This window comes from Priapulus caudatus, unplaced genomic scaffold, assembly GCF_000485595.1.
Source record: "Priapulus caudatus unplaced genomic scaffold, Priapulus_caudatus-5.0.1 Scaffold1028, whole genome shotgun sequence".
NCBI lineage: Eukaryota > Metazoa > Priapulida > Priapulimorpha > Priapulimorphida > Priapulidae > Priapulus > Priapulus caudatus.
Window position 1 is genome coordinate 10,952 of NW_014578089.1, and position 22,318 is coordinate 33,269.

Consider the following 22,318-nt stretch of genomic DNA (forward strand, 5'->3'; position numbering starts at 1 on the left):
ACACACACACACACACACACACACACACACACGCACGCACGCACGCACGCACGCACGCACGCACGCACGCACGCACGCACGCACGCACTTATTGCTCTTTTACCCAATCAGCGGCATTGTTACAGATAATTTAACCGCGGATAAATTATTTTTACGGGTAAAATAATAATTTCTGAGTACGATAGTTAACCATGCATAGACGTAAGATTTCTAGGTTGTCTGCCGTTGTATCGTGTAAGCAGAGCATATAAATCACCTGTTGATTGATATGCTCTGATTTAACTGAGCGGCAAGATCTGAAGAACATGAGAATGTTATTCTTTATGACTAATGACGACAATCACCATTGAAAGCGAAGCCAGGTTTACATCAAACCCACTAAGCTATATATCAGAACTGTTGTCTTGTTGCAAGTCCCTGCATCTAAACTGACGTACGTCATCATAATAAGTCATCATAATAAGTCACGTTATCCGAATGTTGCTATGCAGATCTCAGATATCAGATCGTTGATCAAAGACAATATAGAACATCTCACAACTGACCAGAGCATCAAATATAGTTGACTCGATGAGGAACGTGTCTCTTCTTACATAAAGTAGACTAATTGACTTACACCGAACTAGATCTGAGTTCCCATTACACCTTTCACTAGTAGTCAACTCGAAACCAAACTTTTTGCGCAGAAGAGGACAGATTCAGCTAATATTCTCTAACGCTAAAAGATATCCGCTAACAAAGGCACCCGTGCCATTATCACGTAGCATACTGGATATCTCATATGGGCGTACACTCATCATGTTCTGCTTGCATCTATGACAAATACGACATACGCATATTATACGCTCTCCTATGACAAATAGACAAGATTCCTCCGATGACAAATATTGGCGAGTCAACTTCGATTCCGCTTTACAGCTGAAATTCACTGCTTGCGTTCATAATAGCGCTCCTAAACTCCTATGATGCGCACAGCACATACAACAATATTTGTCATAGGAAGAATCTTCCTATGACAAATAGTGTCATAGGAGAGCGCATATATATGCGTATGTCGTATTTGCCATAGATGCTAGCAGAACATGTTGAGTATACCGCAGCTATAGCGTTAACATATCAAAACGCTTGTATTTAGGTGAGCATTTAGTGTAAAGCAGAGTACAACGTCACATCAGTGAGCGTGGTGAGCAGATCTGATAGTTACCTATACATTAAACAAATCAAAACAAATCAGAAACGGAATTACGACCCCACGCACACGTGTATGGCAGGCGAGGTGGGACACAACTGGTATTTAGCGACAGCCACAAAGTCGAGTTAATGTCTATCATATATTCCATTTAGTGACAGTCATTAAATCAACAAATCAGATACAACTTTTCTCAACCAATCATAGGCATGGAATTATTGACAAACACTAAATGATTTAATGATAGACAGTAAATACCATTTGCGTACCACCTCGCCTGCCATACACGTACTCGACTTTAGACCCATACAACATTGCCTAATAATAATAGTTAAATTGTGAGCTTGGAATATAGAGATTTCTCTTCAAATTCATGGTTCTTTCTACACCACGTAAATCTCACCGTACTGTGTTAATCACACTTTTATTGTGCAATATTTACTTCTTTTTTTTCAACATTAGTTAAATTCCCCGTTTTCTTACGTTAACAACGGCGTTTACTGAATTCTTGCGTGTAATAACAACATATTACCGCACACATAAAACAGAAAGCAGCGATTAACTGTATAACTTATACGTGTATATTTATTTCGTCATACGTGATAGTTTACAAGCGCTTTAATATTACCAAGATAACCGGTAGCCAGTCTGCCCCGGTCTTTAAATTTCGCGTTACGCTGCACAGACTGCAGCGGGTCCGCTTAACAAACAACATACACCCACAGTGTAGAACATCGCACCGCATCCTATAACAATACAGTACGTGTAGCTCTCACCATTGATCATATACCTCACAGGACTTACCATCGCTAGTCGATATGCCAATGATCACCCATCTTTTCAACGCCCTAGCTTTCGTAAATCGCTATTATAACAACCGCATTACCTCGTGAAGAGTTCGTGACTGGATTTAAGTAGGTTTAGGAGCGCGAGCGTTGATGGTGGTCCCGGGGGGGGGGGCACCCTGTGTTGACGTTCGGTGTGACGCGAACACAGCCAGGCGACGGTAACACCGCCCACATCACGATCAAAATCGTAAGAAAACCGCGATTTTTACCCCCAAAAAATACGTGGATAAATAATTGATACGCGCACGAACGAACCCCGTCGGAGAGCGACGTTTACGAGACAATCCATCACCCTTCTCGTTCTATCTCATCAGCAAGTCATACACGCACGCACGCACGCGCACACGCACGCACGCGCGCACGCACGCACACACACACACACGGCAAGATGGATGAAGCGCTGATACATCACCCGGAGCCCCACACACAGAACCAGGCCGCGATGAGACTTCCCACGTTAACTACTTGTAGCTGTACTTGACTTGTACTTGTACATGTAAGCAAACCCCGCTCGCCGACACCGGAAACACGTTCGCGATCATCAACGATTCGAACGATCATCAAACGATTTCGAATCAAAATGGCGCCAACGCACAACTACACATATACGCAGCACGGATGAATCTACCCGCTCCCCGTTCCGTAATGTCTTTTGCTAGCGAGAGAAATCGCACGAGAGAGCAAGTCAGCGGCAAGTACACACTTCACGTGCAACAGTCGGTAATTAAACACAGTCGTTAATGAACTTGACACAGACGCCTGTACATCATTCGAGACTGCTATCGGGAAACATACGGCACGCTATTCATTTACATTGAGCTTCAAAACTACCGAAGAGGATATATATATATATCAAAAGTCCATAACAGAAAATAATTTTTTTTTTGAAGAAATGTTCTATTTTGGACTCTTGGTATCTATCTATCTATCTATCCTATATATATATATAATATATATATATATATATATATATATATATATATATATATATCAGAAGTAGATAATAGGGAATATTTTTAATGGGGATACTTCCCTATTATCTACTTCTGATACATATGTATAGGGCCTATAGCGTATTTTTTATCCGATTCGTTGCTTTCGCACTCTGTAATTCATAACGGTAAACATGTCAACTTTAGTCACACAGCGAGAGCGTACACGACTTACTGCCGCCCGCCTTGATATTTCCCGAAGGTTCACAAATAAATACAACACGACCAATAATTTATACGGTAGTCAGTCTCGCATTCTCTTCAATCGAACGCAAACACTGCTGTACATAAGACCATCGCTATTGACTTGGCAGCGAGCCAACACTTCGTTGCGGGCTGGATGTTTTCTCTTTTTCTTAAGTATCTCGTAATAGACGCAGACGTTAGGTTAGATACGGCGGACGCTAGATATAGAGATAGATGCTGACAGACGGACACTTAAGCTAGCAGCACACTTCACCATTTTCGTTGCTCGTACAGACAATTTTCGTGGTCGGCAATTTTTGTGGCCGTTGCCGCGTCACAGCACACTTCACCACAAGTTGCCACCACGAGCAATTTTCGTGGTGAGAAATCAAACCTTGTTCCTCGGTATTTGCCGACCACGAAAATTGCCTGTACGAGCAACGAAAATGGTGAAGTGTGCTGCTAGCTTAACGCGCGCTCTCTTTCTTTCTCTCTCCCTCCTCTCTCTCTCTCTTCTATCTCCCTCTCTCTCTCTCTCTCTCTCTCTCTCGTTGAGGCCTCGCCTCATACTTCATTCATCGTTTGGCTATACATTAATAACGCGATTTCATCCACTATTTACAATCATAGAACCGCTATCGATACATTCGACAGGAATTACACGCACGTGACTATTACACCACGCAAATAACAATAGCAGATTTTAAACAAAAACTCGCTTACAGTAGAGCGGTAATTACCTTTGTTTAACAAACCTTACATATATATTCTCGCTTATTACGGTTAGGTTCAAAGCTATCAAAGGCCACCCTCCCCATCTCTCGTTCACATCGGTTTATTCGGTAAACAGTTCAACTCAGTACATGTTATTGTAGTTCTATTAGTTTCTATTCTATAACTACACCTGTCGTTACTACGATGGCGCGAACTGTCTCCATGGCAACAGAACCACAGAAGTGCCGTCAAACAATTCTTCGTCCCAAACAATACGGTCATCATCGCGACACTTATTTGTCGCACGCTGTCATTGTAGCACGACGCATACACGCATTACACCGGTGACTCAGTACACTGTACACAGTACACATTACTGTACACTCAGACACACAATACGCTCTCTCTATGCATCACACAGACCAGGTAACAACAACAACAACAACAACAGCAGCGGCAGCATGTTTCCGCGACTACCCGCATCAGAGTCTGGAGAAGCGGGGGAGCTATTGAAAAAACTTCGAAAATAATAACGATTATGTTTCCGCGCGTACACTCTGGGAAGTAGGGAGGGGCTCCACTCCTACTCGCGCGTGGAGGCTTGCTTGCTCTCACTGCAGCACCATGGCCTCAGCGCTAACCGGCCGTTAAATCACAGTAATGATATTACGATTACGTCACGCGTTATATATTCCTAGCTACACGTAAAGCTACACATGCAAGCAGCAGCAGCAGTAGCAGTAGCAGCAGCATCAGCATCAGCAGCAGTAGCAGCAGTAGCAGCAGTAGCAGCAGTAGCAGCAGCAGCAGCATCAGCAGCAGCATGTCTCGCCACGTGCATACGGTAACCGCATCGTCATGGCTTCACGCACTTAACGAGAAATGTGATTATTTCTGCTGCATGAGCATTCTTGCCCGGTACCTTCGATTTAACATGATGATGCCTGTTTTGTGAGCTCTCTCTCTCTCTCGCGCGCACCCTCTCTCTCTCTCTCTCTCTCTCTCTCTCTCTCTCTCTCTCTCTCTCTCTCTCTCTCTCTCTCTCTCTCTCTCCTGCGCTCTGCGCTCGCGCTCATCTCCTCCCTCTCTGTCTCACTCTCTCCCTCTCTCTCTCTCTCTCTCTCTCTCTCTCTCTCTCTCTCTCTCTCTCTCTCCCTCTCTGTCTCACTCCCTCCCTCTCCATCTCTCTCTATCTCACCTCCTCCCTCTCTGTCTCTCTCTCTCTCTCTCTCTCTCTCTCTCTCTCTCTCTCTCTCTCTCCCTCCCTATCGCTCTCTCTCACCAGACCCATGTCGTCTCCTCACCCGTGCCCATGTCTATATAACGCTGCTATCGCCGCTATACGTCGCGTTGAACTTGACAGGGTCCCGCCACGACAGTCGGAGGCATATAAAAAGCAACAATGCTGCGACTACGTACGATTCTAAGGTTGCGCGCGCGCGCAGCGACAGTCACGACCCACAGAGTTCTCGCTGAGTTCACAGCCGCCCACGATGATGACATCGATATCCCTGCCTTTCCATTACAGTGTTCGCCTGACCGGAGAACAGAAAGGTCGCCGAAGGTCACATACTGTCCTTGACCGCTCCCCTTGCTCCCGCCGACTGACAGGGAACATGACTCGTGGACGCGCGGTACGTTCCGTTGCCGCTGGGCGATATAGAGGGCGCCGCTGGGCGATATAGAGGGCGCCGCTGGGCGATGTGGCCGCGGCGCGAGCGCACGGGGGGAGGGGGTCGTCGCGACTGCTTGCCGGGGGGAGGGGGAGGCGTGGGTGGTCAGCCATCACTGCAGCAGAATCGTCCGGACTTCGTCTAGGACGCTGGAGAGTAGGTTCGGGTCGTTGCTCTTGCCGTCGATGCTAACGCCGTTGTTTGGCTGCGGAATTCAATTTCGATTAAGCAATTTAGTTTTAATTAATCATTTTGGAATTTAATATAATTTTACTTAATTTTAGTTATTTTTTCGCAGTTGCATTTAATATTAATTTAAATTTTTAACATTTATACTCGCGGACGAGGTATTTAATGTTGTTCTACTTTCATCCAGAAGGCGTGAGACTCAAAACATCTACAATAGCGTCACTGTCACCACAGGCAAACCCGTGGTAGGGGACACCTCTTATAGAATGAACACCTGTCTATGAAAGACACCAAGCGCATCTTTCTTCAGTGATACTTCTGCTGTCAATGAAACCACCATTCTGGAATGAGCATCTGACTATAAAGGGCTCTTTTACGGTTTCCCAGGAGTGGTCCTTATCTAGCAATACTAAACGTATTTTACCATAACCATGTTCACGATTTTTTACCTGCCATCCTAACCCTAACACATGGAAGTCGACAAGTGGACAAGAAAACCGGTTCATTCACAGCGATAACGTCAAGTGACCATTCGCTCGGAAACCAATATGAAACGCACTGCACCATACAGAACACTTATGTAGTAAGGACATCGATCAAAATTCTCACCAAAGTTTTGACTAGTAGCGCCAAATGATGATCTTGTATGGACCTACTGTATAGCGATGCGCTAGAGTCCACAGCTTCGACGACTGCAACAGAAACAAACAACGAACGCGTGTAAAGGGCTTGCCTGATTCTGAGCCTGGACTGTCTCAAATATTCCATCCCAAAGTTTGACAAGCTCATGCAAACTGCGTGCAGTGCCCCTTCGCTCACTCAGGATATCACTGCCACAATGCTAGCACTATTTTTAAAGTGGGCGGAGCTCTGGGGAAACCCAGCGAATGGAGATTCGTAAACAGCGAATGATTTGAAAGTAGTAAATGGGCGCACAATACGTGTACTATTTCGTATCACTATTTTATCAAATTTTTCATAAAATAATGGTTGGATTTTTAATATCTTTGCAACTTTTATTAGTCCAAATCTTATTACAGAGGATACGAGTAACGTGGCCACTGTAAAACTTGTAGTAAAAAAGCATTACAAATTGTAACAAAAATCTGCTTGTGGCAGTGGTAGATTGAGCCCATGAGCGAGTGCGCCATCTGTCGTGGAGTTTGTCTCATGACCTCACCTCACGGGATGCCATTGAACTACAACGTTCACGATGCAAACACCAATAAACGCAACCACAAAGAAACCCATAGCACGTCTACAGCTAACACTCACACACAATAGGTGACAGACAGCTCGACTCAGATTTAATAGCGTTTCTCTTGCTATCACAAGCTTCCCATCATGCAGGGTTCATAGTAGTAAGACACATGTTGAAATAAGGACTTTATAAGACCCTTTCTGGAGGCCAAAATAAGAGTTTTTTACGTGACTATTAAAGTACACTAATAATATTTATATACACAATTGCACAGCAGATTTCATTATTTCGTATTATATAATACAACAATTCTTACTCTAAGTCGAGAACAGTTTATAAAACAATTGGTCCTTTGGCCAAAAATAAGGACTATTAAGTACTTTTCTAAGATTTCACCAAAAACAAGTACTAATAAGGGCCCTTAATTTATTTTTGGCAAAATAAGTACTTATAAGACTTTGGAAGACCCGCTACAAACCCTGTCATGGGGGACCAATAAAGGAACTACTTACATTCATGAGCAATTCGTCTGACGAGAATAGCTTACGATTAGATACGGATACCGTAGATAGAGTTACTGTTAGAATACTGCCGGACCTACATGAACCGGCGGCTATCACATAGAAATCGCGTCATAGAAATACGAATACCGTAGATAGTTAGATTACTGCTGGACCTACACGAACCGGCTTAGGGCCATAATAAAAATATAGTTTGTTTGCTCTCACTTGACCGACCCGCCAAAAAGGGTCCGTTTTTTGTTGATCTTTCCCTTTTTTTTTAAACAAATTGTATCACTCACTGTACATTATATCAAGAGCGTATAACAAGAAGGAGAGCGTACAATTGTAAAATGCTGAAACCATGTTGCAGTATTAGACGAATTAATAAACTTTTCCCGTTTTATTTTGACGATTCTTTGCAGTATTATTGATCAGCTGTCCTACCTTGTTCATATAAAACAAACCGCATGTCCCTACGATGCCCATACGCTGAGATAATGAGCGGTGAAAATCTGGTATTTTCGCCGAAAACCGACTCGAGATCAGTCAATACGGCGTCCCTCACTCAAAGTGTTATAACTTCGGTAAACCCCGCGTGTTTCCGTCAATGATTGACAAATGGAATGAATGACGTCTGTTATTGATTGCCATAGTGATGACCCCCACCTGTGCCCACCTCACGCCCACCTCACGCTGGATGTATAGTAAACTCTGGTAGTATTACGTGAGTCAGCGCCACTATGGCGCTACACAGCGGCGACCGGAATCAACACACTGGAAACACTTTGAGTGAGGGACGCAGTATTGACTGATCTCGAGTCGGTTTTCGGCGAAAATACCAGATTTTCTCATTATCTCAGCGTAGGGGCATCGTAGGGACATGCGGTTTGTTTTATATGAACAAGGTAGGACAGCTGATCAATAATACTGCAAAGGATCGTCAAAATAAAACAGGAAAAGTTTATTAATTCGTCTAATACTGCAACATGATTTCAGCATTTTACCGTTGTACGCTCTCCTTCTTTATACGCTCTTGATTATATAAATCTGTAGGCAATACATTATATGTACCAAGCAAAACAAACATTCAACATAAAACGTATCTCCACATGCTGAATTTATAAAAATGGGGGTAGATCACCCCCCCCCCCTCAAAAAAGAAGCCTACCTACCTACCCAAACTTTTCAGCCTGGGTCGGGTGAGGGCAAACAAATATTCTTTTAATTGTGACAGGCTATCGCATAGAAATCGCGTCCCAAGTGAGCGCGAGAAGTAATCGCACCTGAAAAATGCGTGAAGAAGCAGATGTTGGTGAGGGTCAGGCGAAGGTCGCCGGTCACCGAGCTGAGCTTGATCGAGTTCTTGTACTCGAGTTCTCCTCCCGCCAGCAGATCCGCAAAGGTCTCCCTGCAACGAGAAACCCTGCTATCAATCACCCACATATACGCCCCACCGTCAACCACCCACACGTACACCACTATCAACCACCCACATATATGCCCCACCGTCAACCACCCACATATACACCCCCCACTATCAACCACCCACACGTACACCCCATCGTCAACCACCCACACGTACACCCCACTATCAACCACCCACACGTACACCCCACTATCAACCACCATATAACCAACCTATACAATTCAGCAATACCAAATTGGGCAAATAGAACAGGCTCTAATCGCCCAACCAGTTGTTAGTAAACAGTTGCTCGCGCGACTTTTGCGTTTACACTGCCGATTGTCGGTTGAACAACTGCAAAGTTCGTACAATTCGCCAATTTCACTGCGTACAGTCGGTAGCGTAAACCCAGCTTAACGGGAACACAGCTCTTCCTGTTGCGAAAACAAACACGGCCAAACATTCACACCGACGCGTTTCCAGTCACGGGAACACGCTCAATACGCTTGCATGAGTCGGCATGGGACGATGTCATGTGTTGAGAACGGACGGGAATTTTGTTGGGAATAGTTCCGAAACGTTCTTTTTCGTCTTCGCCGAGGAGTAACCAATGCTAAGTACAGAGACTTGTATTCCTAGATAGTATTATCGCATATATTATGAAGTTTAAAAGTGCTCAACTCAAGGTATCAAAAAGCTACGAGGATAGCTTGACTGATTGTAGGTCGAGTTCAAATAATTTAAAATCGATAATCGTAATGAATAATAAATAATTCAATAGCATTTGATCCTGCAAAAAGTATGTCACACCCACAACCCATACGTACGTAAAATAATGTGAAATCTATTCACTGACACTGTTTCTCAGATTAACAACGAGTAAAGCTTTCAACAAAAGGTCTGTGTACCTGTCGTGTGGGGTAGGTAACGTGAACGCCGAACAAGGCAATCCAAGTTTGAAGTCGAGTTTGTCATGATTGGTCGACCCATCCTCCGTCTGCATGAAAGGACAAGCAACGTCATATCATAATGTAAACTTCACAAACCTGAACGTAGATGTATTCTAATAATATTGTAAGAGAGAAGAAGATATCTCACAGATGTCACAGATGTGAAGAATGTTAACGATTAAGATCAGGTCACTATGGCTTTAGCACATTTAATAACTTATAATGAGAATGAAATCCAATATGACTGCTGTATGGCAACATGCATACCTGTGAACATGTCACAAGTAAAAAAATAAAAAGCTCATCAAACAACTGAATACGAGCCACAAGTCTGGGACCCAGTGCCAGATAACACATTATTCTTAACACAAACTTGTACACTCTACACACTGCGTATGAGAATCACGAAACTTTACTGTGTTTCTGCCAACATTCTACGAGAGAAAGTTAATGTCAGGACTAGCGTTAAATCGAATTCAATTCTAACAGCAGCTAGGCCCCTGACACGCAATTAACAAGGTTGGTACTACTCGGTCGTAGTATGGCTGAGAGGGTCTATGTTCCCCAGGGTACTGCCGGAACGTACCCTGGTACTATCTAATATGCCGGACCGTACCTCGCCTACTCCACTAACGAGTCTAGGGAGTCGCCTACGCCCACTCCCTACCCCTAACCATATCAGATAGTTACCAAGGTACGTTCCGGTATACCGGACAATACCCAGGGTACGTTCCGGCAGTACCCTGGGGGACATAGACCCTATGAGTCGTAGTAGCACTACACAACACTCGCAGTCGTCGACACAAAACCACCGAACGAATGATAAACGAATCGCGGCGGCGCAACAAGAGAGCATACCGCGATGAAGTAGGTCAGAGTGCCTCTGAGTTTCTGCGGATGATTGATTGTCTGCACGGTGAAGGCAAACTGGCCCTGGTTGCTCGAGCCGGCCGGAAGCTGGAATGGCACCTTTACACCGTCGCACTGGTCCTGAAAGCACACATGTACGCATGTTCACTCGCACCGCACACACCTGCGCAACAATCGCGCGAATGTCCCTGCTTGTGAAATTTTGGAAAAATATCAATGCCAATTGCTCCCGAATCCCAGAGGAGAAGTCTTCATTTGCAAAAACATCAAAAATTGTCAAAGTCAGTGATCACGCCTCCCAGATGAACGGATTCCGTGTTTCTGCGAAAACTATCGCGAACACCAATACTGGGCATCCCTGAATCATCATCATTTGCAAAAATGCCACAAACATAAATACCAATGCTCAAATTCCCAAAGGAGGACCCCCCTCTACCCCCCCCCCCGCTAAAATTTCGAAAACACCACCATCATCGGCCACCCTTGAAAACCCACCAAAAAATTGTTTGTTTCCCCTTTACCTACTCGCCTCTCAGGGTACCGAGTAGGTAGGTAGGTGAAAAATCTTTTTATTTTGTTTTGACAAGATGTGTGTATGTATATTGTATATTCTGTTTTGTGTATATGTTTTTGCAGAAGCAATTTGATTTTTTTTTTGGCGAAACGAAATAATTGTTGTTTTGTTTTAATAGGCCAATAAAATGTGTCGAGTAGCGGCGTTTTGGCGAGTCGGTCGGTAAAGGGAAAAACAAGCAATATTTTATCTTAGGCCTCATTCCCTGATTCCCTACTTGCAAAAACCCCACAAACATCGATGCACTGCAAATTCAAAAAGAAGGATTCGCTCGTCTTCGAAAAAAACATCGCGCACACCTCCCCTGCTGACTCACACAACCCCGTGACGCCGCCGACTACGAAAGATACCGCAGACGCCCACAACGACCCCGCGACTCACCCCTCGTATGAGTTTCGTGTTGAGCGAGTCCAGCACGTTGAAGTCCAACTGCTTGATGTGGTACGGCGTCAGGTTGGTGAAGACGACGGACACTATCACCCGATGCTTCTGCGTCGCGTCCACTCTCGTCTCGTACGTCTGCGGGTAGAGCAGGAAGCGAGAAACGATCACGTCACATCCGCCGGAACGCACACGCAGGTACGTCACGGCGAGGCATGCAGGCACGCGCGCAGCGCACGCAGGCACGGCAGACACGCAGCAGACACGACAGACACGCAGGCAGACGCGCAGACACGCACCGCAGACACAAGACACGGCGCGATCATAGATCCCACGCCAGACACAGCAGGCACGCGTGCAGACACGGCCAGGCACGCCGTGCAGACACGCAGACACGCACATCCAGACCCCCGCACGCAGACACGCAAGCTTCGCAGACAGCCCACGACACCGACGCAGCACACGCAGGCATGGCAGACACGCAGTGTACGCCACGCAGCACACGCAGGCACCGCGTGCAGACACCAGACATGCACACGTGCAGACAGCCAGACACGCAGGCAGACATCAGACGACGCGTTGTATGAACGCACTGCAGACAACCAGCAACGCACACAGACACGGCAGACACGCGTGGCAGACACGCACGCCAGGCACTACAGACACCACATGGCAGGCACAAAGACACGCACAGTCAGGCACGGCAGGCGACGCATGCCAGCAACGGCCGTCAGACCACGGCACAGCCATGCAGGCACGCTCGGAGGCGGCGTGCAGACACGCAGCCAGGCACGCAGGCACGCGTGGCAACCACGCACGGCAGGCACACAGACACGCATGCGTGCAGACACGCATGCGCAGGCACACCAGATCACGCATGCAGGCACGCACAGCAGGCGCAGCGTGCAGGCACGCACGCAGGCGATGACAGGTACGACACAGCGCAGGCAGGCGACACGCAGGCCACCGGAAGCACAGGGGCAGGGCAGCACCGCAGGCACGAACACAGGGCGGAAACCGAAAGTCCGGTTGTTGGTCCTCAGGCCAACGCACGACGCAGGCAACGAATCAACAGGGGCAACGAACTACAGGCCACGCACGCATGCACACAGCACAGCCAGCAGGTACGCTGACAGCTTCAACAAGTCATCACGTGAACGCGGAGGCGCTACCCGGCGCTGCTTCAGGTAACAGCATTCCGGCAACGTTCAACGCGCGCGTGCTTCTGCGCTGTCCAGAGCGAGAACATGACGAACTGCCCGATAGTTCGAGTAACTCTACGAAATAGACCTCCCGTTACGAATGGATTTCCGCTCTCTCGCTTGCTCGGTCTCATCCTCGTTATCACACCCGTTACCACACCCGTCTCACGCACCACCGTTACCACAGATCCCCGTCCTACGCACCACGTTATCACACACCGTTAGCGAACACCGGCCCGTTACCTAGCAGATACACCGCGTTACCACACCCGTTAGCCGACACACGTTATCACACGCGCGTTACCACACACGTTATCACACACGTTATCACAAGCCCGTTCATCCACACACGTTATCACACCGCGTTACACAAACCGTTATCACACAGACGTATCACAGGCACCCGTTATCACATCCGTTCATCAGCCACACTCACAGCAGCACACCACCCGAGCACACACACCGAGCACACACAACACACACACACACACACACACACACACCACACACAAGACGCGCTCGCATCCGTTCTCCTTGCACGCACTTGACGTTGCTGTTCTCCCAGCAGACGAAGCTGGACCCTCGACAGCGACCTGCTCGTGCTGACGACGGGAAGTTCGTGCGGCGTCCACACCACACACGTCACGCGCACCGCGGGGGCGCCCGCGCGCACGCTGGCAGGGCTGCACGCGGCACTATGCGGCACCAGCGCGGACACCGCGCACGCGACAGCACCGAGCGGCTGACGCACTGCACTGCACGCACACACAAGCTGGGCACACACAACACGCCGCACAACACACACACACCAACTGCACACACACACACACACACACACGCCTCGCTTGTTCGTGTCTCTCACCAGCTTGACGTTGCTGTTCTCTCCCAGCAGACGGAAGCTGGACATGACAGCGACCTGCTCCGTGCTGACGACGGGAGTCTGCGGAGTCGCGCCGTTAAAGATCTCCTTCGACGGCGCTCGTGATTCCGCTGGCGCCGGCCTCCTTCGTATCTCCCGCCTTTGTCGCGATGAAGCCTCGGCTGGCTCTCAGCTCCGCCTTCTTCTCTCTCGGCGCGTCACGGCCCTCCTGCTGCCTGGCCGCCTTCTCCTTTCTTCGTCTTGCATTCATTGGCGACTATCTTCTTCGATTTCTGGAGAAGCGAAGTGACGTGGTTAGGTGGGGAGCGCTGATACTTCACGAGTGATAGCGGAGAACACTTTTAAAATGTTCGATTGAAAAAACCTGGAGATGCTGATTGTCGGAGAATTCTTTACGACTGATAACTGGAAGGTATTTATGGTGATAGTAGATGACAGGGGAAGAGAAGTGACAGGCGGTTCTATACGTGAGGTTTAGTGGAGAGCGTTGATACTTCACGAGTACCGTGAGGTGGCGAAACACTTTAAATGTCGATGAAAAACCTGGCAGATGCTGGATTGTGGAGAATCTTTTACGACTGATAACTGAATATTATGTGATAGTAGATGACAGGGTTTCTTATACATAAGCGCCACAGTGGTGCACTGCTGTTGTCAAATTTAACATCGCTGCTGTGAAAATGCTAACAGAGTAAGGTTTAAATTAAAATTTTATTTTCAGGGTGCCTCAAATGCAGACATTCAAATTTTTAAAAACTCCCCAGCAAGAGGGGGACTTCCCCTTCTCCCTCACTCCCCCCCCCCCGTGTCCACCTGCAGAGTCCACCTACAGCACGCCTTTAAATCCATCATGCGTTTTTTTTCTCAAACTGCCCATTACCTCCTTTGCATAATTTACCCTCGGAAGAACCGTTAGTAATTCTAAATTCTAATTCTAAAACCCTAACCCTAACCCTTTGCATAATTTACCCTCGGAAGAACCCCTGAGATTACTTGGGGAAACAAAGCGACGCGGTTAGGCGGAGGTCATACGCTGATGCTCCACGAGCGGACCGAAAAACCACTTCAAACGGCGGGACGTAGACAATCATTCACGACCGATAACCGAGTGTTTAGAGATAGCAGACGACTAGTATACTCAGTATTCAAGAGCTTCACAGGTTGCGAATTAATCAAGGTGAGATCCATTAATGCCGCGATTGTATGCAGCGAATTATTTGCTGATGAAAAATTGGATAGAAACTTCAATCTGTTAGAGAGCAAATACAACGCATAGACATTGAATGGCACGGTACTGAAACCCGATAAAAAACTAGCCCATGTCGCAAAAACCCAGCTAGGCTGTACTGAAATAAGTGGTGATCGAGTACTTCGAAAGCAAACTATATAGTTAGGATTTATCAGAATAAAACTGCATTTCCTCTAAAAATAAGTCAGTAAATCGGAGATCCTTCCCCCCCCCCTGCTCAACCTTCACCGCGGGCAGCACACCTTTCCAACATCCACATCATCCTCGGCCGGTCTCGTTTCCACGGTAACCGGCAAGCTATTGGGTGGCTCGGCTGGCCTATTGTTGAGTGATATTGTTGGCGTCGGCATCGCTGCTGCCGGTGGCGCCACCTTGCTGTCCTGCTGTGCAGCGTCCACACCCGACAGCCAGAACTCAATGTCATCCATCTGAAATCCAAGGTCAATGAGCAATCATGTAGACATCGCATGGTTATATAGATCGATGAAGTTGCCGTATAGAAGGTAATGATTGCGCCATGTAGAAGTGAATGACAACGTTGCCTTATCACAATCTTAAATAGTTAGTATGACTGAATCGATCCCAGTACATTATTTTCACAACAATGTGACACAATTACTTCACATTTCTATGGGCATTTCACATTTCTAATCATTCACATCTCCCCCTCTCTCTCTCTCTCTCTCTCTCTCTCTCTCTCATTTCTACGTTCTTTCTAGCTTTTTTTCTTTCGTTCGTGTTCATTTCTAATTTCACATCTCTGCTGACATGAGAGAGATGATGACAATCTATGCTAACACGACCAGACTGCAACCTGCTCTTCCACGACAATTAAACTAAAAACGATCGGTGCGTGTACGTGGCTCAGAGGATTCCTACACCCTTGGCAGGCTACATCCATTTTATCTACAGATGAACCTAATTTGCAGACGTGGCAGTACAAGGGTGTACAAGGGTGTACAAAGGTGTAAAAGAGAGTACAAGGGTGTACAAGAAAGTACAAAGGTGTACAAGGATGTAAAAGAGAGTACAAAGGTGTACAAGAGAGTACAAGGGTGTACAAAGGTGTACAAGAGAGTACAAGGGTGTACAAGAGTGTACAAGAGAGTACAAAGGAGTACAAGAAATACAAGAGTACAAGAGAAACAATAGTACAAGAGTATAAGGGAGTATAAGGGAGTAAAAGAGAGTACAACACAGTACAAGACAGTACAAGACAGTACAATAAAGTACAGGAGATACAATAAAGTACAAGAGAGTACCTGAAATACAAGAGTACAAGATAGTACAAGGGAGTACAAGAAATACAAGAGTACAAGAGCTATAAGGGAGTACAAGAGTACAAGAGAGTACAAGAGATACAAGGATGTACAAGGGAGTGCAAGAAATACAAGAGATACAAGGGAGTACAAGAATATATATGGTACACACTTTCTTCTCGTCCAAGCCGACGTGGTTCTCATCTGGAAGATCAGTGGTTGTTACCTCGGTCGACTCAGTCCTACGCTTCTTCTTGTGTTTCTAAACAAAACACCCGCACAAGTTAAAGGTGCCTTCCCTCAAACTTTCAAACATAAAATCAGGCAAAAATAAATTATTTTAACATTGCACGCTTCTACTTGCCTATATATGTGTGATAGGTGAAAAAAAATTGCTCAGAAATACGTTCATTCAAAGCTTTTAAACTACAAAGTGAAACGTTCGGGTCAAATGTTTCGAACGCGTTTACCGTTGCCGCTATGCGGCGATTGTTCCGCTCTAGCCAAGGGTCATAAGCCTAGGGTATACGTATAGACATTAATTGTTGACATGTTTATTGATTCAAACGAATTCCTGACATCTTCACTGCATAATTGTCAGTAGAAAAGATTAGTGAACAGATTAATTAATAGATTTGTAACGTAGGTGGTGTAACCATTCTTGTTATGTTCAACAGACGCGATATCAGACCAGCACATTAAAGAAATCTGTTTCAAAGAATTCTGAATTCGTGGCTGTAGTTCATTTGAACCACATCCGTATCAATATCGCAATGCGACCCTCCCCTAAAAAACCCTAACCCTACCTTCTCTCGCTTGTGCTTCTTCTCCGTCTCCTTCTTGCTATGATGCTTCTTCTTCACCTTCTCGAACACCGGGGGTGGCGTGGAGGGCGTGGCGGTGGGTGTGTTTGCAGTGAGCACGCCGACCGTGGGTGCTGCATACGTCGCCACCCTTAGCTTCTCTGAGTCATCGAGGGGGCTGCGAAGCGGTAACCGTTACAGTACCCGTGACTCGACGAGCGAATAAAGATTCTCCCACGAAATCAATTAAAGATAAATTGTTAATTAATAATTAATAATAATTAATAATAATTAATAATAATTAACAATTAATTATAATTATTATTTTATTAGAAGTCGATGCGTCAAGCACGAATCGGATGTAAATATACAAGATACATCGCCCTCGCTACCCACTCGTCAATTCGCCAATGGCGAACAAATTAGTAATCTGGCGATTGAAAGTCTTATTTGGCGAAAAAAATGTCTAACGTAATTTTCCCAGCCACATGACATAAAACGCAGTAAACATAAAGGCAGTAAACATGACCCAGCAAACATCGATCCTATTTGATCGTCGAAACAGCAACATTTTCTTTTTGCGTGCCGGCACACTCCTGTGTCATTCCCGATTGCAGCTTTTTCCTCAAGATTCCGGGAGTTTTGCTGTCGCTCCCTCATACCAGCGCGGTGCCCACCCCTACATATACAGCAATAACCACACCCACGCGACTGTAACAATCAGTGCATTCGCCCCCACCCCCCCGTACTTCAATCAATGCCGCCTAGCCAGCAAGCACGAGCCACAACGTGCACAGCCACGGACGTGGGTAACTGGTGTCGCGGGCTGTTTTTTTTCGTTTTTTTTTTCTTTGGCGTGAATGCGTGAGTGCGGGAGAATGGGTCCATATGCGTGAGTCTCCCGCGAAATGCGCAGCATGAGACTTACTACGTCTGCTAACAGAATCCACATTCGTGCCTACTGCGCGCCTTTGAGTCCATCATGTGCGTTTTTCCCCAAACTGGGCATTACCACCGTTGTCTAATTTTCCCTCAGAAGTTCTAAACCCTGGGGTTTAAAAAAGGCCTGTCTCCACATACATGGCAACGGCGCTGGCAAAAGTCAAATGATTTTTACTACGCGTGTGCGTGCATGTGTGTGTGCGCGCGTGAGTGCGTGTAGGTGTGTGTTTGTGTGTGTAGTACTGTGTACTGTGTGTGAGGTACTGTAAAAAGTAGTAAAACTGATAAGTACTAACTGGGGAATATAGTCAGCTTTGATGAGCAGCTAATTTTTCTGGTTCAATAGCATCACGAAGTTACAAAAGTAGTAGAGTATATGCATGTGCTGTGAAAACTCTTCTGTAAACTATTAGTATTACTGTAAATAACTATACGGTGTGTATAGTACTGTCTATACTGTACTGCGCGCGTGCGTGCGTGCGCGTGCGTGCGTATGTGCGTGCGTGTGTATTGTGCGTGAGGTACTGTAACAAGAGCCGCAGAGCGTCTGGGCTCATCTGAGGTCTGTTGCTACGATTATTTATATAAACGTAAAATATTATGCAGATCGTGCCGTATACCAATTTGACATTAGGCGCAGATATGCCAGACAACGCAGTTGCCGGTAACAACACATCAATTGTTAGGAATACGCCCACCTATGCGCAGATGGAGGGTAGGGGGAGGGTGGGGGGAGAAAGGTGGGGGAGTGGTGGAGGAAGGGGCGGGGGAGGGGGTGGGGGAGGGGGAAGGGGGAGGGTATGGGGGAGGGGCTCTAAATCAGCAAACAGGCATTCACTCCCTTTGTCACCAGTCAACAATCCATAGTTTAAGCCCCTCCAGTGAGGTCAAAAGGTTATCCGACCACTTACTCTTCGCATGTTATACAGCCAGCAACGGGACATTTCATGGTCCTCTTCCAAAAAGCCATACAAAATGCTCTATCACCGGCGAAACGGAAAAAAGTCTCTTTCAATGCGCTCCGTCAGACAATGTCCTCCAGAAAAATGTCTAACAATCGGGTGCCGCTGTGCCCATTGACCTGTGACCTGTGAAAAACCTCCAATTTCCGGCACAGTGATGGCCTTCCTCCGCTACATGATGCTATAGCACGCTATCACGAGCCTAGGTCGAGCACGGTCTCTAAGAGTGTGCCGCAATTCTGCAAATTTCCTCCCTATAACACTTTAAGTTTAAGGAGTGAATGATTCCACCACTTCTTGTTACACCTCTTGACCTGTGACTGTACCCCCAGCTCTGTCGGACCCGGTCCAAACTCCGTTTTGGACGAATTCCCCCCAACCGACCGCGAATATTGTGACCGTCACGATCGCCGCGGCTTAAGATTTGCTGGCCAACTGTTGAACGGATCGGACGACGAATCATGCGATTCTACACACGCCTTGCCAATCATGAAGCGTATGTGCGATCACCAGCGACAAAACGTCAGCTAAAACTGATAAGCTACACTCAAAGTGGGAGAATAAACTGAATATACTTTGTGACTTCCTGTGGCATGGTCTTCAATGGCAGGGCACCCCACATCTTCCCTAAGGCCCAAACATCTCTCTAGATGGGCCCCCGCCTGTTTGTGACCCCTACCCCATTCCCACACAACAATATTCTGTGGAGGAGGGGTTTTAGCAGACACGTAATTTGGTTAAACACCAGCTCCTCAGAATAACCGCTGAAAACACAGTAAACGTGTTTCGAGTGACATTCTAACCATCAAAAATTGAGAGGCCCAGAAGAAGCGATATATTTGAACCTTTGAAAAAGTGCCGTACTGTCCAGGTCGGTGTGCCAAAAAAAAAGAATAGGAGAATATTCCTTCCCCCTGCAGGCAGTGGAAGAAAAACAAGTTCCAGACAATTTGAATGTCTCTGTCAGTCAGTCAGAGTCATGGTGGTGAATCGTAGTGTTAGTGTCTCAGTCATAGACAGGTGGTGAATAATAGTTTGTTTGCATTAAATAAGTGTAGTTTTGCACTTCATGCAAATAAAAGTTTGTGAAAAAATAAAGAAAAGAAGTTATTTATCGCCTTTTTGTGTTCATAAAATGTTAGGCTACAGATGTGGCTAACAGGAATCCAAATTGGCTAATGAAAATTGATTCTGGCTAATTGTTTGGCTACAGAAAAAAAATCCTAGCTAGGGCCTTGAAGATACGACATAATATAAACAATATTTATAAAATAACACACATGTAAGCTATGTGAGGAACAAAGTGAAGTGGTTTAACTAGGTGTTACTATAAAAGTCGTTTTACATTGCTGTTGGTAATAAGGAGGTCCACTGCCTGCAGGGATTCAACTTAGATACGATACTTGCACCTTGTCCAGCTTCCTATTGATGCGTGTTGTATAAACCACAATGAGTAGCGCAGCATGTTGCAGCATAACCTGCGAGTTTTTTTGCGCAGCACTGTTCAGCACATTAATTATACACTTACACGTCTAGATCGATATCCAGAGCCTTGTGCGGGTCATTTGTCACACCCTCATCCTCATCGTCCGTCTCTTTAGCTCCCTGAAAACACATGTGACACGTACATAGCACTAAAGCTGGCTACGGACAAAAGATGCATGCTTTTCACCTATTCACACCCCATACAACGGTCCCTTACTGCTACGTATAATGCATGCAACATTCACAAGATATTTTTAATGGGGACAAGCTACGTGAACAACAGCAATCATGAAGTTGTCATCGTTTGACATTTTGACAGTGATTCGTGCGGCGTGCACCGCGTGCGTGTAGAGAGGTGAACGAGAGACAGGCCTGTAGCTCACAGCCGTGCCTCCAGAGACCTCCGCCTTACTCTAGGAAGACCATTGAGTGGCAAGGGGAATACAAGCTGCTCTGTAAACCCAGCCACACGCTTCCAGCTAGCGGCAACTCCCTATTACTTAAATAAAGAACCTGCATAACTGATGGAAATCTGTAGGTTGAACAGATCAATAGACATAGATTCGTCAATAGATATACTGACATATTACGTCTGCCAAATTAGTTATTATTTCACCTTTTTTTTTACAATAGCATTAAATCACAGTGCCCAGCGAAGCACTGCACATCATAGTCTCGAGCGAGAAGCGAGATGAAATTAGCACTAGCATCTGTCTATGATGTGAATTGATGCTATATAGGCTGTATATAACTCACCTCAGGCAACTCTCCGACTTCTGTGTTGACAGCAAGCACCGCCGGGGGTTCCTCTTCCGTGTCGGAGTCCTCTTTACCCTTCTTCCCCTTCTTTTTCTTTTTCTTCTTCTTCTTTTTCTCTTGTGTATTAGACATTTTAATGTAGTCTTCTGACAATGGAAGCCCTGAAAAAAAAACAGAAAACGAGTTGATGCCACGGTTATCCATTGCCTTAAAAACCTTTCGTCGTGCACATAAAACAGAAATTTCGACACATTTCTGTCTGAATTTTTACTATAACTTTCGTGCCTGACTGAAGTAATGAATCATAAAGTGCACTGTAGCAAAAACATTTTTGCCCATTGCTGAATCGACATCCTACAGTGTGCAAGGAAGGCCTGGAATATCTTTGCGGGACCCAAATTCTACGTAACCACCCGATCGCTTCTCACAGCTCATTACTCTTGATGCCACTGAGCTATAAAGTCAGCGATCAAATGCTAGAGTGAGTAGCAGTAACAGCACATGTAGGACCAGTGTGACCTGCGGCCGCATCAACATCCCAGCCTGTGTCCGCACAACGTACCACAAACATAGTCTACTATACAGTCAGTGACAAACTTCTAGACTAAATAACAAAGGTACGAGCAAGGTCTCCCTAAATAAAGTCTACTATCCAGTCAGCGACAAACTTCTACAGTGAATAACAGCATCGAATCTGCGCGCGCGACTCTCATCGATCACCATCAGCAGCATAGGACAGGTCAAGCTGAAGGCACGTGCAACGTACCCCTAAATAAACTCTCCTATAAACTCTACATGCGTTTCACTTGCATGCGTTTTATCCTTATATTCCAGTTCGTAGAGTAAATAAGTGTGCGCGACTCACCTGTGATCTTCAGCGGCACGGACAGGTCGAGCTGAGTGACAGGAATGTCGTCGACGTGAGAGTTGGCGGCGTCACCGCGGCGCTTCTTGCCCGGCTTACGCACGGCGACTTCGCCGCGCAGATAGTGAGGGTTCGTCGCCTGCTCGGCCTTACGCACCTCCCGCATCTGAAAGCAATTACGTCACGGTAAAAGTTAGAAAAAAAATGTAAGTGATTCTGTTCATTTTTTTTACGGTT

The 22,318-nt window shown here is 46.1% G+C and overlaps 2 protein-coding genes across 2 annotated transcripts in view; both read right to left on the minus strand.

Annotated features, from left to right (window-relative positions):
* Positions 1–5,152: 5,152 nt before the first annotated feature.
* On the minus strand, positions 5,153–13,947 carry LOC106815045 (AP-3 complex subunit delta-1-like). Its single transcript, XM_014819469.1, has 7 exons — positions 13,740–13,947; positions 11,676–11,813; positions 10,709–10,840; positions 9,809–9,897; positions 8,779–8,903; positions 6,401–6,483; positions 5,153–5,807 (listed from the first exon to the last, which is right to left on the minus strand). The coding sequence occupies exons 1-7, from the start codon at positions 13,782–13,784 to the stop codon at positions 5,715–5,717; spliced, it is 705 nt and encodes a 234-aa protein (XP_014674955.1). The 5' UTR covers positions 13,785–13,947; the 3' UTR covers positions 5,153–5,714.
* Positions 13,935–22,318, minus strand: part of LOC106815046 (AP-3 complex subunit delta-1-like) — a gene marked incomplete in the record, with an annotated part of 54,195 nt that continues 45,811 nt past the window's right edge. The window contains 7 exon segments of the mRNA XM_014819470.1: positions 13,935–14,029; positions 15,249–15,434; positions 16,438–16,527; positions 17,072–17,246; positions 20,501–20,577; positions 21,214–21,377; positions 22,082–22,247. Of these exon segments, the coding sequence (XP_014674956.1) occupies positions 13,955–14,029; positions 15,249–15,434; positions 16,438–16,527; positions 17,072–17,246; positions 20,501–20,577; positions 21,214–21,377; positions 22,082–22,247 (933 nt within the window).